At 40.9% G+C, this 17,339-nt stretch overlaps 1 protein-coding gene across 2 annotated transcripts in view; it reads left to right on the top strand.

Moving 5' to 3' along the window:
• Positions 1–17,339, top strand: part of LOC124606703 (venom carboxylesterase-6-like) — a 136,787-nt gene that overhangs the window by 79,966 nt on the left and 39,482 nt on the right. For both annotated transcript variants that reach the window (XM_047138730.1, XM_047138731.1), the window contains exons 5-6: positions 9,608–9,801; positions 15,096–15,252. In XM_047138730.1, the coding sequence (XP_046994686.1) occupies positions 9,608–9,801; positions 15,096–15,252 (351 nt within the window). The remainder of the gene's footprint in view (positions 1–9,607; positions 9,802–15,095; positions 15,253–17,339) is intronic.

Below are 17,339 nucleotides of genomic sequence, written 5' to 3'. Positions count from 1 at the left end.
TGCTGCCATTTGTTCTTTGAATCTAATCTCAAATGATCTGTCTGTCTGGACTATGTAGAAGCAGTCACAGTCCAAACATTCAATTTTGTACACACCTGTATGATGAAGTGGGTTTCGTGTGCTGATGTTGTCTGTATGATGAAGTGGGTTTCGTGTGCTGATGTTGTGGGGTAGCTTCTTTCCAATCTTGTTGTCTGTGGTAAAGGATATGCATTCCTCTATGTCTTCTATTGTACATTCTTGAGTTTTAAGGTGGTCATTCAAAGAAGATTTATGACCGCGACCAAAATGTTTCCTGTATCTTGTCCGAAGTCTCCTTTCGATTTGCCCTTTGTATATTTGGTCACATTGCTCGCACATTTTAGTATACACACCCCACTGATCATATAGAGCTTCCTTGTCTACGTTATGCCTCACCATTGACCTTACTTCATTCATTGCTTGGAAAGAAACTTTCACCATACTGTTTCTGAAGATCTGTTCTATTTTATCTGAGATTTTCCTATCTATGACAAGGTTATAGATTTAGTGTTTTCTCTATTTGTGAGTTCTTGTTGACTGATCTCTTATTTTAGCCTACCTTCCTTCTCGCATAATTTATCCATAGCGGATATTCATAAGTGCCTTGTGATGTACATTGTTGTGTTTTCTGTCTATGTTTTCCTTAGACATGGGTAACCTAATCGGACTATGAATCATGGCATAGAAAAATGCATGTTTTCACCTTACACGATGACAAGAAGCCTCATGCATAATTGAATATGTGGTAGGAGGTTTTCTAAATAGTTGTATGTATGCTTTCTTTTGAGTCCAGGTATCCCTATAGCAAGAAAACTGGTAGAGTTATTCTCTTCTGCTTCAATTGCGAAATTGATGTAAGGGTGTAGGTCTGTAAATCTGTTGTGTCGATTTTGGTGTATGCTATGCTTCCACTGAATACTGTAAACGTTTCATCGACATACCTCTTGCAATAGATAATCTTACTACTCATTATCAGTTGCTCAGTGAAAAATTCGTTCTTAATATCATCCATAAGAATGGTTGTTAGTGTCCTCTTGTGGGTAGTTGCTCACTGCCAAGCTATTTGGATGTTTATAGAAGGCCCCATTGAATGTGATATAATTTTGAAATAAAACTATATCAAGTCCATCACACATTTCCACAATCTGATGGTTATTCATCTTCTTTTGTGAAAGTAGCTTGTTTTAACAAATATAATTTTTTCCTCAACTGGTACGTTTATGTATAAATAAGACTCATCTAATAATAGCCATTCCGCCTAACCTGGAATTACAATATCTTGGGAAAATTGGACAAATTGTGTTGAATTTTTTAGAATATGGATGGCTGTTTGTAAATGAATATTTAAATGTTGCATTCTGAATCAATTTTTCACTTAAATGAGTGAATAAATAAATAAATAACTTCGAGATAATGTGATTAACAAATGGCCTAATGGAAACCCCAATTTAATGTATTTTTGGCTGAATTCTAGGTTTAGGAGCACTTAGGTTCAAGAATATACACCTTTTCTTTCGATAGTCAGTAAGTAAGGAACAAGATTCGATAACTGTTTCTTCAATCATCTACTAGTTTTTGAATTTTCTTATCATGGATATCTTTGATCACTTACTGTTCATTGTCAATAAACTCATCTACAGCATTAGTGATCATGTCTGTAAACACTTCTCTACATTCTTACATACAATTGGCTGTGCAGTGTATGCGTGTCTACAGAAGATGGTCTCTTGTCGATATTTTTCTTTTAGTTCCCCCTTAAGCGTATTCAGCTTTAAGAAAGGTTAAGAATTGAATTGTGAAATACATAGTTGTACCTGTCTTTTTTGTTAAAGATTATATTTTTCAACTTAACATCAGACGGATCTTGGGCCAGATAATAATTGTGTGCCATTACAGTAAATAGCTATTGCATGAATAGATTACACGCATTTTAAATTTAGTGATATCCCTGCGCTCATGGGATACAGCCCTCATCATAAAGATGACCTCAGTGGAGACAGGGCTAAAGGTGGAGTGGCTATCTTTGTGAACGACATTTACCAGTCCACTTCTGTCGCCCTCGGAACAGCTATTAAGATAACTGCTGTCAGAGTGCCTATTCCATCCGATGTTTCCATCTGTAGTATGTATCTACTGTCCGAAGAAAGTTTGAAGAGAGCATGTCTTTCTGATATGATTCCACAACTCCCTCCGTCCTTCCTACTTAAGGAGGTTTTAATGCACACATTGTGCTATGGGGAACTCCAACAAGATGTCCCAGGGTTCGGGATGTCGAAATCCTTACTGTATTAGAGGAGCTATACCTTCTTAACGCTGGTGGTAGTACACACTTTAGGACTGCAATGGGATCATTCTCAGCCACAGATCTTGCTTTCTATTCTCCAGCCCTTGTCGATGCTGCTCGCTTAGAAGTGGTCAATGACTTGCATTCCAGTGACCACTTCCCTGTCTGGATCCACTCCTCAGGAAGAGCTGTCCCTGAAAGGAAACCGCCATGGTGGATGCTTCACAGAGCGAACTGAACACTGTACCGTCAATTAGCTTTTTGCCGTTTCTGAACCTCGAGATAGTGTCAAGGACTTGGTGGATCACATTATTAATCTTGTCCACCATGACACTGATGTCTTCAGGACGACTTGGGAGACGATATGACCCATGGTGAAATGAGTGTCGCTCCGCCATCAGGAGGAGATGGCTAGCCTTGCGACATTTTAAATGTCAATCTTCTGCTACGAACCTCGCGACCTTGAGCAAGACGAAAAATCGTATAGAGGACATTTAGAGATCTGGGTAAGTATTTCTTGAATCAGTCAATCGTTCCACTACGTCTTCGACGATATAAAAAGCTGTATGGAGGATATATATGGCAAATGCGTCGGACTTGTAACTGCTGTACTGCTGCAGGGGTGTCTACAATCAATACGTGGGAGCATAGCGAATGGCATGGCAGATTACTTTGGTTTGATCACTGCCTGTAAACTGAGATCTAGCTTTTCGCCACCATCGAGCATCAGTGTAGGTGTGTGGGGGGGGGGGTGGTATTTTAACTGTACAAGTAACGAGGACTACAGTTAACCCTTTTCCATATTGGAGCTTTGCGTGTGCTCTGTCTTGGGTCAAGGAGACTATCCTGGACAAGGATCGAATCCCATACAGCATTTTACTGTACGTTCACCAGGACTCAAAGGAATTACTCTTGTCCCTTTTTTATACAATTTAGATTTGTGGGACCTACTTAGTCGCTCCTATTGTGTGGATCGGAGGAATCGTTCAACCCTTGACAACCTCATTATTCCTGCGTAGACAGTGCCTCATAGATGTCTTCTTCTATCTGGAGGGGGCTTATGACACTACCTGGAGGCGTCATGTCCTGGGACAGCTACACCACTGGGGCATCGGAGGATGATTATCAATGTTCATATGGTACTTCTTTCCAGACGATTTTTTCGATATCGGATCAGTGATGCTCTTTCCAAGTGATTCCAGTTAGAAAGTGGGGTCGCTCAAGGATCTGTTTTAAGTATAATTCTGTTCACTATTGCCATCAATGGTATCACATCCACAGTTAAGTCTCTTTTTCGATGTCCACAGTTAGTAGACGACTTTGCCATCTTGTGCCCCTCCTTCAACCTTGCAATGTCCATTCGTCAGCTACCACTTGCGACACAGCGAAGGGAGGAGTGGACGGATATAATAGGTTATCAGTTTTCCTCAGAGGAATATGTGTCAATTTTTATCATTCTTATCACCCTTTTAACCTGACTCATCTTAAAATGATAGACGCTGTTTTTAATTTCAAAAAATCAGTTTTGTGTCTCCTTTTCGATGAACATCTAACGTGGTTACCACATCTGTAGGCTATTAAGTTCCAAGATTTAAATGTATTGACTATTTTAAAATGCTTCAGCCAAAAGTCTTGGGGAACAGATCGAATATGTCTGCTTCAGTTTTACGAGTTGTTTGTGCGACCCCGCCTTGACTTTGGTTGCACAGTTTATGGGTCAGCACCCGATTTTATTTTAAGATAACTGATGCTGTTCATCATGGGGGAGGGGGGTCCGACGCAGCAGGAGCGTATAGGATGAGTGTGATTCCTAGCTTTTGCGTTGAGGTTGGTGAACCACCGTTTGTGATCTGGTGGTGAGTCATGATGCATCATGTTTGCAGCCTACTCTCCACGCCACAGTCACCGGGGTTCTACACTACTGCTCGCCCTCTAATGGAGTGACTGTTGCCACGAGCAAGGAAGATATTCCTTATTTCTATACCGCAGGATTAGTGGCTCTTGGTGTAGAAGATATTCCAGTTCTCCATTGATGCTGGAGTCGTTCGCCACCCAGGTTAATATGGAGGCCCCTGGATTGTTTTAGATCTCTCAGTGTGAAAGAAGATTTTTTACTATGACCTCTGTTTTTAAATCGATGTTTTACAGAATTGTAGCCGAGCACTTTAACTGTGTGGTCATTCACACTGACGTATCTAAACAGGTTAATTCCATCGGCTGTGCTGTGTTATTTCCAGACTGTCTCATCAAGATTCATTTCCCTGGCACATTCACAGTGTATGGCGTTGAATTATATGCAATCTTGACGGCTCTGAAGAAGATGTGGTCCCTTATCCTTCAGGATGTAGATCACATGTATCCAGCCGACACCCTTTTCTACTTACAGAGGCAGGGAAAGAATGTGTCACTCTGCTGGGTACCGGGGCACGTGGACATTCAGGGCAATGAAGCAATAGACGCAGCAACTAAGGATACTTGTTTGGAAGTTACAATTTCTGAATGTGCTGCCATTGTCCATGCAGTTACCTTGCCACTGGGACAAAACAACATTCTTCTGTGGGAGCAGGAGTGGTTGGAGTTGGAGAACAACAAGCTGAGGCCCGTGAACCCAACGTCCACTGCGGCGGGAAGAAGTGTTTTTAGCGCGCCTCCAGATAGGACACTGTCCTCTGACGCGTGGATTACTCCATCAGTAGGAAGAGCCACCGGTATACAGTGCTTGTGGGGTGCAAATTTCTGTACGCTACATTAAACTGAACGCGGTTAGTACCAAACAGCGTGGGCTGCAACCAACATACCAGTTGACCTGCCCTCTGTTTTAGCTGATGTTGAATCGAATGCGGTTCATCTTAAAAGACTCTCTATCATGTCTGGTTTTAGCAATAGTGTCTTATGTAGATGGTTTCGATGTGTTTCTAGAGTGTTGCTTCGTCCATCATTTCCCAATTATTTGTGTATGCTCATTTCCTTGCACCACTGTTTTGGATGTTGTGTGGTTATAGTCTATGTATTTCACTCACACACTACCTTCAGGCAATGTTTTTTGCTGTTTTGTGTGACAGTGTGAGTGAGAGATTCCCAGGAAGGCTGTGGATTACATTTTCTACTTTGCATTTTGTTGCGTGCTTCTAACAAATCATAACCACACTTGTCTTTTGTTAGTTGAGTACGGGCGCAGATGAACTCGCTGTTGAGCGCTCTAAGCATACCATCACCAAATTCTTCTCATATGATATCTTCCATCTCCATTTACTCTCTTCCCAAAATACTCTCTTCCAGTTCGTCTCCCTATACATTCCGTCTACATTTCAGCCTTCGCTTCTTTGCATAGCATGCGTCTCCCGCATTAACTCTTTAATATTCAAACGACTGCCACTCTTTTGTCCAAAGGTCTGTTTAGTTTTCCTAAACGCTACATCTACCTTTCCATAATGATGTACTCTCCTACAGCTTTATATTTGTCCTCTAGTCATTCCTTCACCATATTGCAATTTGAGACATCTGTAAACCCTTCTGCTGTATTTTTAGATGTTGCCCGTTCGTCAAACAAACTCCGTACTTCGTATGAACTTCGTATGAACTTCGTAGAACTTTTAAGTGTTACAGGGTTTAGGTTAGCATCTCACTATTGTAGATCAGAAATGGAGAAAGGAGGAGTTGCCACATTCATCAGGAACTGTCATAAATTTAAGAACATAGACATTCATAAATTTTGCCTAGAACAGCATATGGAAGCATGTGCAACAGAATTAGATTTTCACAAAAAATCTTTCATAATATTAAGTGTATATCGAGCACCTGCAGGTAACTTTAATCTGTTTGTAAACCACCTTGAAGCTGTACTGGCCCATTTAACAACCAAAAACAAAGAAATAGTGGTTGCTGGTGATTTCAATGTAGATTTCCTTAAAGACTCTCCCAATAAGAACCTATTTGAGTTAGTAACACTATCATTCAACTTAATTCCCACAGTAAAGTTCCCCACTAGGATAACCACTTGCTCACAAACAGCCATTGATAATATCTTTATAGAAAAGTCAAATGAACAAAATTATATTACAAAACCAATAGTCAATGGCCTCTCAGACCATGACATGCAGTTCCTTCTGTTAAATGTTAATACTGAACAGGATATAAAATCTGTTAAATCTGAGCTCAAGAGGGTAATCAGTAAGCCAAAAATTGATTATTTTAGGACACTCCTCAGAGACATTCACTGGACTGATGTTTACAGTGCTCATGGCATGAATGAAAAATATAACATTTTTGCTAATACAGTGCTTACCTTATTTGAACACTGCTTTCCCCCAAAACTTACCAAGGTTAGAGCAAAGTCTACAAAGAAGCCATGGATTACTCGAGGAATAGGGGTATCTTGTAAAACAAAAAGAAAACTGTATCTGTCAATCCGAAACATTTCCAATGTTGATGCTATAGCACATTATAAGAAATACTGCAAAATATTAAAGACTGTAATACGGATGTCAAAGCAAATATATTACAAGGAAAAGATAGTCATATCAGATAACAAAATAAAGACAATATGGGATATAGTGAAGGAGGAGACCGGTAGAACCAGACATGAAGAGGAACAAATAGCATTAAGAGTAAATGATGCATTGGTGACAGATGTGTATAGTGTTGCAGAACTTTTTAACAAACATTTTATAACTGTTACTGAAAAGATGGGGTTGTCAGGTTCGGTAGATGCTGCTATGGATTACCTTAGACCAGACATTTCAAGTAACTTCCATAATATGAATTTGACCCTCACTACCCCAACAGAAATAATGTCCATCATAAAATCTTTAAAATCAAAAACATCTAGTGGGTATGATGAAATATCAACAAAGTTAATTAAAGAATGTGATTCTGAGCTAAGTAACATATTAAGCTATCTGTGTAACCAGTCGTTTATCAGTGGAATATTTCCCGAATGGCTGAAATATGCTGAAGTTAAGCCACTGTTTAAGAAGGGAGATAAAGAAATAGCATCAAATTTCCGTCCAATTTCACTGTTGCCAGCATTCTCAAAAATTTTCGAAAAAGTAATGTACAGTCGTCTTTATAACCATCTTATCTCAAATAACATACTGTCAAAGTCACAGTTTGGATTTCTAAAAGGTTCTGATATTGAGAAGGCTATCTACACTTACAGTGAAAATGTACTTAATTCATTAGACAAAAAATTGCAGGCAACTGGTATATTTTGTGATCTGTCAAAGGCATTTGACTGTGTAAATCACAATATCCTTTTAAGTAAACTAGAATATTATAGTGTAACAGGAAATGCTGCAAAATGGTTCAAATCTTATATCTCTGGCAGGAAACAAAGGGTGTTATTAGGAAAGAGACATGTATCAAGCTATCAGGCATCATCCAACTGGGAACTAATTACATGTGGGGTCCCACAAGGTTCCATTTTGGGGCCCTTACTTTTTCTTGTGTATATCAATGACCTTTCATCAGTAACATTACCAGATGCCAAGTTTGTTTTGTTTGCTGATGATACAAACATTGCAATAAATAGCAAATCAAGTGTAGTCTTAGAAAGATCAGCCAATAAAATATTTGTAGACATTAATCACTGGTTCCTAGCCAATTCTTTGTCACTAAACTTTGAAAAAACACACTACATGCAGTTCAGAACTTGTAAGGGGTGTCCCAAGAGTATATGTCTAACATATGATGACAAGAAGATAGAAGAAGTGGACGGTGTTAAATTCTTGGGATTACAGCTTGATAATAAATTCAACTGGGAGGAGCACACCACAGAACTGCTGAAGCGTCTTAACAAATCTCTGTTTGCAATGCGAATTTTGTCAGACATAGGGGATATAAAAATGAAAAAGCTGGCATACTATGCTTACTTTCATTCCATAATGTCATATGGGATTATTTTCTGGGGTAATTCATCTAGCCAAGCTAAAGTTTTCCGGGCACAAAAACGTGCAGTAAGAATTATATGTGGTGTGAACTCAAGAACATCCTGCAGAAGCCTGTTTAGGGAACTAGGGATACTAACTACAGCTTCCCAATATATTTATTCCTTAATGAAATTTGTCATTAAAAATATATCACTTTTTCAAACCAACAGCTCAATTCATGGAATCAATACTAGAAATAAGAATAATCTTCACAAGGATTTAAAGTCACTTAGTCTTGTACAAAAAGGTGTGCATTATTCAGGAACACACATTTTCAATAACTTGCCAGCAGCCATAAAAAGCTTAACAACCAATGAAATTCAGTTTAAGAGAAGCCTAAAGGATTTATTGGTGGCCAACTCCTTCTACTCCATTGATGAATTTCTGAGGAAAACCAACTGATTTGTATATAAGTACAACATAACTTCTGCACAATTTCAGTGCAGTAATGTGTTCACCGAAAATTTGTGTGTGTGTGTGTGTGTGTGTGTGTAAGTATAATCTAACTTCTGCACCATTTCAGTGCAGTAATGTGTTCATTGTAAATAAGTATTACAGTAGTTGTATTACATGTTTCTTACCTTATAAATAAATATAAAACTTTTTTATTTTAAATTCAGTGCAATAGTATTTGTAAAATGACTCTTAGTGTTCATTAAAAAATGACGATCATTCCACTTGGGACCTGTGGAATGGTACATTAGCTTATTTGTTTTAGTTTAAATATTTGTCATGTATTGTTGTTTTTCTGACATGTTCCACATCCTGGAGGACCTCCTCACTACGGATCAATTGGAATGAAAGTAAATCTAATCTAATCTAATCTAATCTATGTTGCACATGCTTTTAAATGGCATGGGGAACATTTTTCTGTTGTTTCAGTGATATAAGTAACTCTTCAGTGCGTTTTCCATGTACTCATTTGTAAATTTAATAAATGACATGGCTAAGAAAGGTGGTATGGTGTAGCTTCATATTCATTGCCCTGTAAAACATTGCTTATTGGAGCTAGAAATGGCCGACATGCAAGCCATTTCAAGATTTTAGAACGTTTACTACAAACACTAGAAGGAGATTTCACATCCCTATTTTCAAGGATTTTCAAATACCATTATTCGAATTCAAAACAAAAATGTCACTTTCAGCGTCTCAGTACTTTGCAGTCGTGTACGTTGACCGTAAACAAAATCGATTCTTTGATTTCATTGAAACGCATCGAACAACTGGTATCAATATCTCGATCATTATGGAATATTGGGATGTGCTCATAACGAACAAATTGATGAGAGGAGTGTCTAAGAAAGTCTGTCTTCCTTTACTGTCGGAAGCTGCTGTAGTGACGAGTGCATTTAATACTGTGTTGCTTATTAACCAGGTCTTTTCCATCGGGCGATCTCGCAGAGCGGCGTTTCCGTGACGCCTTGGGGAGTACCACGGCCTGGAGGTCTGCAGAAGGCGCAGAAGGTGGCAGCCCTGGTGGGATGCCCCACGGAGCCCAGCGCCGCTCTCGTCGACTGCCTGAGGAGTGTGGACGACTACAAGATCGTCAACACGACACCCCACTTCACCGTGAGTGCTCTTACTGCCCATGCTTTTAGTTTCCAAATGTCTCCTCAGAGCCACATTTCCGATTTAGTTCTTAAGTGCGATAGCATCCAACGCTTTGTTATAGCGCTGCTGGAAGCAGTTGAACGTTAGGAGAATGAATCACTGTGTCCTACATTGCGAAAAGATAAGAACAAAGCCATTTTACTTTAACGTAGGAGCTCAACACAAATATCTGCTTATTTATGCACTATTTCCATGTCTACAGGTACTAATAACAAAGAGCTGCTTGCATTGTTTCGCTTTAACTGTATTCTTCCTCCTTTGTGTTAAAATTTCAACGCAGGATCAACGAGAATACTTACACTTGTGCGAGGACGCTGTCACTACTATGCTGATATCAGAAGTGAAGCACAATCCGGAAAAGAGAAAAATGAGGAAAGGTGTGCAGATATAACCGAGATTAATGTTGGACTGTCCGCATAGAAAATAAATGAACTACTTCTAGTTTCGAGTACGAACGTAATACAGAAATTTCGTTAGTCTGTGCATTTTGTCTACTGTTCTTATGCACTGGAAGTTTTTCTATTGGATCGGTTAAAAGCTGGTCGAGTTCACATCAGTAGGTGTATAAGGCCTTAACGGCACAACTAGATTAAGTAATCGTACGTTGCAATTTCTCAACGAACTGTGTTTCAGGTGGTCAGCATAATTAGGCTTGTGCAAAAACACCTAGCAATTTAAAGACTCTGTTTATGGACTCTGGAGCTTTGAAACTGAACGCCAAACAAATGGTTAAACGCAGTCTTCACATCAGAAAGTACCTTCACTTTACAAAAGCCGATTTACGCTCTTACTATCCACACGTGTAACTACAAGAGTGAGGTACCAAAACCACATGTGCATATTTTCGGAGGGGCAATGTTCCAGAGGACTTTACAAATGATAATGCACGTCTCATTAAGTTTCTACGATGGATTACTCACAGGCACAGATGTCCGCCATATGGATGAGCCAGCGGAATCTCCAAATAGGAATGCTCTACCGAGTGCACTAAGGAGGCGAACTGCAGCCTGTCAGCCACCTCCTAGGAGTATTACTCACAACTCCAGAGCATTTCCTCAAGATTAGGATCGACTGCCAAAGTGCGTTTGGATCACCCCATACAAACCTCTGTAGAATGTCTTTGGCAACTACATGTATAACCTACTAAATTTTCTGCTCCCGATATAACACAGCAAGTCGCTGCTTCTGTCTACTTGCGTTGGTCTTGTGTAAAAGGATTCGGATCTGCGTGCAGTAAAGTAATATTCTGACATAACGTTTAAGATACTCTCATTAGATCGGAACGCAGTTACATATCATTTTGCAACATGATAAATGACACTAAAATTTACTTGAACGAAATTACATTAATATATAGCATGGTTCAAGAAACGTGTCAGTCTTTGGGTGGACTGATATGTCTCATGTTTTATGACAACTAAATCTATTGATCAACACCTGAGTCATTCTTTGCTTCCGTTGCGAGATATGTAGAGAGTCAGTGAAGTTCTGGGAGGTACAACAGGGATGCATCCATGCCGACTCCAGTTCCTTGACCAGCTGCACTAGGTACTAGGTTTCTCGACTGAGCGTCCATGGCACATAGAGCACGACCGAGGTCGTCCCACGGGTTCTCGACTGGGTTTAAATCCAGGAGTTTGGTGCCCGGGGGAGAACGGTAAACTCATCCTGATGCTCTTGAGGGTAGCTGCTACCGTGCCGAGGAAAAACAAACTGCATGTAGGGGTGAACATGGTCCCCAAGACTAGATGAATACCTGTGTTGATCCCTTGTACGTTCCAGAATGACGATATCAGCCAAGGAATGCCTCGAAAAGAATCCAGAGGCCATAATGCCCCCTCCATCGAACTCTACCCTTCCGAAAATTGTTGCAGGGTTTTTGCTTTCAGACGTTTCACGTCGTACACGACAACTGCCATCTGTCCGATGAACCATACAACATTGTTTATGTGAAGTGACTATCTGGTGTACAATTCCATCCTTCGTCCACGATTAAAAGCTTTGAGCGTGCGTGCATCAACCATGCTCCTGCTGTGGAGGCACATATGCACCAACTATCGCTAAACCGTTGTTAAGGAGACACTGTTGGTAGTCTCTTGGTACATCTGGGTGGTCATTTTCTCAACAGTTGCATGTCTATTCGCCTGTACACATGAACACAGCCGCCTTTCACGCCTGTCATCTATTGCCGTGCTGCACCACAGTTTCATCTTCGTCGATATTGGATAGCCCTATTTTGACATGCAAGGTATCGTTTAACCATGGCGGCATGTAAACACTTTATGAACTTAGCCGTTTCGTAAATGCTTGCACTCTTGGCCCAAAATTCCAATAATCATGCACTTTTCGAAGTCAGATAAATCGCTCCGTTTCAGCGTTATGACAAAGACTGCGCTGTTTTCCGCGTCCCCACCGACACGTTTATATACTCTCCATTGCTAGTACTGCCACCTGCTGTGTATGTGTGGTTACTGCACGTCCACGTCGAACATAGGCGGTGGTCTCATTAATGTGACTGTGCAGTGTATACTGTTATTGAAGGAGTCATCATACGCAGTCGGGAAACATCGTAAATCAAAAATAATTACTGCAGAGTAATGAGATTTTGGAAATACAAATGTCTAGATAACATATTTAAGTGATTAACATTGCGAGATCACAGGTTAATGTAAGTGTGGGATAAGCCAGTGCAAGTGTGAAACGCTGGTACATTAATAACCTGTGTAACCATCAGAATGTTGAATGAAAGCATAAAATCGTGCATGTATTGTTTTGGCCAGCTGCCCGAGGTTTGTGGAATGGAGTTCCATGCCCGTTGCACTTGGTCGGTCAACACGGGAACAGCTAATGCTGCTTATGTATGACGCTATAGATGTCATCAGATGATGTCCCACAAGTGCTCAATTGGAGACAGATCTGGTGACCGAGCAGGATAAGGCAACGCGTCGACACTCTGTAGAGTATGTTAGGTAACAACAGTGGTACGTGGATGAGAATTACCCTGTTGGAAAATACACCCTGGAATTCTGTTCATGAATGGCTGCACAACAAGTCTAATCACCTGATTGACGAACAAATTTCCAGTCATCGTTCCTTGGATAACCACGACAGTGCTCCTGCTGTCATGTGAACTAGCAGCCCAGTGTGGGTAACACACATACAGGTTGGATGCAGGCCTCAACTGGCCCACTACTAACCAACACTCAGCCATCACCGGTACAGAGGCAGAACCCCAGCTTTCACCAGAAAACACAAGAGAACTCCACCCTGCCCTCCAAGGAGCTCTTGTTTGACACCACAGAAGACGCGAATGCGAATGGTGGTGGTTTGGTTTCAGTGGAATGCACTCTACAGGGCGTCTGGCTCGGAGCTGTCCTTGAAGTAACCGATTAGTAACAGTTTTTAATCTCAATGTAGTGCCAACTGCTCAAACTTCTGCTACACATGCAGTACGATGTGCCAGAGCCATACGCCGAGCGCGATTTTCTTCCCTCTAGATAAAGCCACAGGGCCCTACAGAATCCGGTCTTCTTGCGACTGTATATTCTCTTGACAACCGCTGCCAGCAGTCATGTAATGTGGCTACATTCCTGCCAAGTTTTTCTGCAGTATCGCAGAAGGAACATTCAGCTTCCCGTAGTCCTCAGTACACGACCTCGTACGAAATCAGTGAGGTATTAACAGTGGTGTCTTTGTTACCTTAAATCACAAAGGAAACTAACGCTCACGACCATTACAGCGTGTATTTCAAGCAAACCTGGTTTGCATCCTCGTTATGCGACTGACGCGAAATTAGAATAAACTTCATCTTTGAGATGTAGAAACACTCCTACCAACGTTTGCTTATGTTGTACAGCTCCTTCTTGGTGTTGCGATTTTTTTAGGTCATTGTATACTGATCACAAAGTTAACGCATTCCCAAAACGGTATATCGGGAGCATTGTTGGACAAAATACAACTCAAGATATTTAGCGTATAAGAACATACAAAACATTAAGTAAAGAAATTCTGAAACTAGTGATACACCCTCCAAAAAATTTACGAAACCATATTATCGACCGCATGATAGTGGAACTGATGTGAGCATAGTCATTCCCAGCAGCCATACTTGTTTGGTATGCTTGAACTCAAGCTGGAAAAGAGCGAAGTGATCGTCTGGGGCAGTCTCTGATGGCAAATTTATATCCCTATGAGCATTGCAAATTTTCTGCATACCACTATTCCACAGCACTACCCTAATATCCACTACAGTGGTCTCTTAACACAAGGATCCTATAAATGCGGCTCGTAGCCTCTGCAAGAAAGCAGAATTCCTCCAAGAGGACATTCCTCCATTAATTCATGGTCTAATCTCGACGTTAACACAGAGCAAGCTGAGGTACTGGTACGGCACCGGAATATAATTCGGCAATGCCAGTGTGAAGTAATTAGTGATTCCGTCTTTAGTGATGTCGTCGTCATCGACCTTGAACCTACTTTTTTCTAAAAATGAACATACCGCAATTAGACTGAATCGTTGTTTGTTTCATTACGACCCAGGTTTCGGCCTTTTATACTATTTTCAGGTGACAGAGTTCACGGCCAATTTTGAGTTTGATGTCATGCAATATAAATTAGTGGCATAAACTCATTCACTTGAAAATGGTGTAAAAGGTAGAAACCTGGGTCGTAATTAAATAAACAACACTTCATTCAAATGAGGGTGTGTTAATTTAAGAATTATTGTATGACTGTTGCTCAGCAACATCAAAAACTGTTTACTGAACTTACTTCCTTTGATGTTGGCAACTTCATAATAAACGAACCCGCTTCTCCATTTCTGTGATCGAAGCACGCACTGTAGAACATTTGGTCTAAAAATTAGGTTATCTTTCTTGTAGGTTTGTTTTATTGAGGAAATTCGCTTTTTGAGGCATCTGTAAATTTTGTAGACAGTTGTCTTGTTGGTATCGATGAAATTTCGTGCAGAATTTAAGTCAGACCGCTGTGAAGAAATTACTCTTGGTCTACCTTGTACTATCAGTAGACGTAAGGGAACAGAAAAGTTCAAGTCAGCAGATAAATATTTAAAGTTTGATGATGAGTTCGATTAGTACTTAACTAAGGCTGTACTTAACTTTGAACACCAACCAAATCATTTTAAAAGAGTTGTATTCCGTACTTATATTTCCATGAAACAGATAATTTGTTATTACATCCAAATTTCTGTCATAGATTCGAGAACCTAAATAACGATAGTTTCTGTGTTGCAGGAGTGGTTCTTCAGTCCGCTTATACCTTTCCGACCAGCTGTGGAAGGTGAAGGAGAAGATTCGTTTCTACCCAAACATCCACTTGATCTGAAGCCTCACACAGCAGTTCCATGGATGACAGGTGTCACCCATGACGAAGGATACCTTTTTGCAGCGGGTAAGGTTTCGTATTTGCACTTTGATTCGGAGATGATTCTGAAAGATTTACGGCATGTGATACTAATAATTTCGTAGATATGACTATAGAAGCAGCTTCTTCGATGCTGACGCCATACAAACTACTTTACTTAAACCGACTACAAGACTTTACGAATTACCGCTACGAAGAAAGCACTGAAGGAAATCCTGTATTACTTACTCAGTTCGGCCCATCGCTAAATTTTTGTTCTTTCATAGTGTCAGTAGCCAAAAAGTTAGCAACAGAAAATATGAAGATGCTTTAAAGTATCATTTCCTGTGTCACGAAAACCATGCTATGTTAATAAATTTAAAGCGTCAGTGTAACATTGTATTATTTGTAAGAAAATTCTCTGTTGAGTACCCTACTTTATAGTAAGATGTGAGAATGTATTGCTTTTCGTTATTCATCACTGTGCCAACAACATTATAACCAGCCGGCCCTGGTGGCCGAGCGGTTCTAGGCGCTACAGTCTGGAACCACGCGACCGCTACGGTCACAAGTTCGAATCCTGCCTCGGACATGGATGTGTGTGATGTCCTTAGGTTACTTAGGTTTAAGTAGTTCTAAGTTTTTGAGGACTGATGACCTCAGACGTTAATTGCCATAGTGCTCAGAACCATTATAACCAAGTGCTTCATAGCGTGTTAAAATGAAGCAGCGGTACTGCGTTTAATGGGTTTGAACAGCCATTGCTAGGTTTCAGAGGCGTGTGGTGCGATGTATCTTCGTACAGATCAAGCAGTTCCCATAAATGGCGGACCGGTGGTTTGCTGGGACGGACTAGCGCCCGACAGTGCCTCTGACGAGATCTGTCACACTGCGACCAGGCAAAGGTGATGGTCAATACATCGACATGGGTACACTATCACTCTCGTCAAATCAATACATCGCAATTCTGACTTTGCAACACAGACAGTTATCCTGGATTAAGCATTTTCGGACTTCCTGCCCCGTCAGTTCAAGATAAAACGTCGAATTTCAACGATTATCTCCATCGTCTTCATTAGGAGCAACTGACTGTCAGAAATCCTGTTGTGGTGGTTTATATAGGCCATAGATGGCTTCTTATCTGTCGGTAATGTCGTAATACTGTCTCGGATGGGTCAACGTCTGCGCTGGAGCGACACCACTCCCGTTGTAGCGTAAACGCTGCGGCGAATGTCTCTGCCTCTTCTCTGCATCGTGTTCTCGCTTCCATGCACCGTTACTATTATGTCTGCTGTCACATTTGAGGTTCCGAAAGTCCCTCTAGTTACAGACTCCAGTATGTAGGAGCCTGTGTCTTTGTCTGTGAGGCTGCGCTCAGTAACTGTACATTTTTCCAGTTATCGATTTTTAATACCCACAGCTGTCGGAAACGGCGCAGATGGACTGACCGATGTAATTGCTTCCGCGGTCACAAGAGTTGTTGTAAATTTCAGGGATCCTAAGGACGAGACTGTGCTTAACTGTGGCAATTCACAGGAGTGCTGCTAGATTTGTTACCAGTAGGTTCGAACAACACGCATGGCTATGCTTCGGGATCTCTGGAGAGAAGGCGACATTCTTTTCGAGGAATACTATTGAGAAAATTTAGAAAACCAGCATCTGAAGCTGACTGTTGAACGATTCTGTTGTCTCCAACACACATTGCGCGTAAGGACCACGAAGATAAGATAGGAGAAATTATGGTCCCTAGGAAGACATACAGACAGTCGTTTTTCCCTCGTTCTGTTTGCGAGGAGAACAGGAAAGGAAATAACTAGTCGTAGTACGGGGTACTCTCCGCCACCAGCCGTAAGTTGGATTTCGGAGTGTCGATGTAGATTGGATGTAGTTAACAGGGCGTAGTATCTTCTTTGTATTCTTAGGAGGTCGGAAAATGTATCTTATATTCAACGTTTAATAAAAAAATGACTCTGAGCACTATGGGACTTAACATCTGTGGTCATCAGTCTCCTAGAACTTAGAACTACTTAAACCCAACTAACCTAAGGACATCATACACATCCATGCCCGAGGCAGGATTCGAACCTGCGACCGTAGCAGTCACGCGGTTCCGGACTGAGCGCCTAGAACCACTC

Source organism: Schistocerca americana, chromosome 3 (genome assembly GCF_021461395.2).
Source record: "Schistocerca americana isolate TAMUIC-IGC-003095 chromosome 3, iqSchAmer2.1, whole genome shotgun sequence".
Lineage (NCBI taxonomy): Eukaryota > Metazoa > Arthropoda > Insecta > Orthoptera > Acrididae > Schistocerca > Schistocerca americana.
This window is presented reverse-complemented; position numbering and strand designations above follow the sequence as displayed.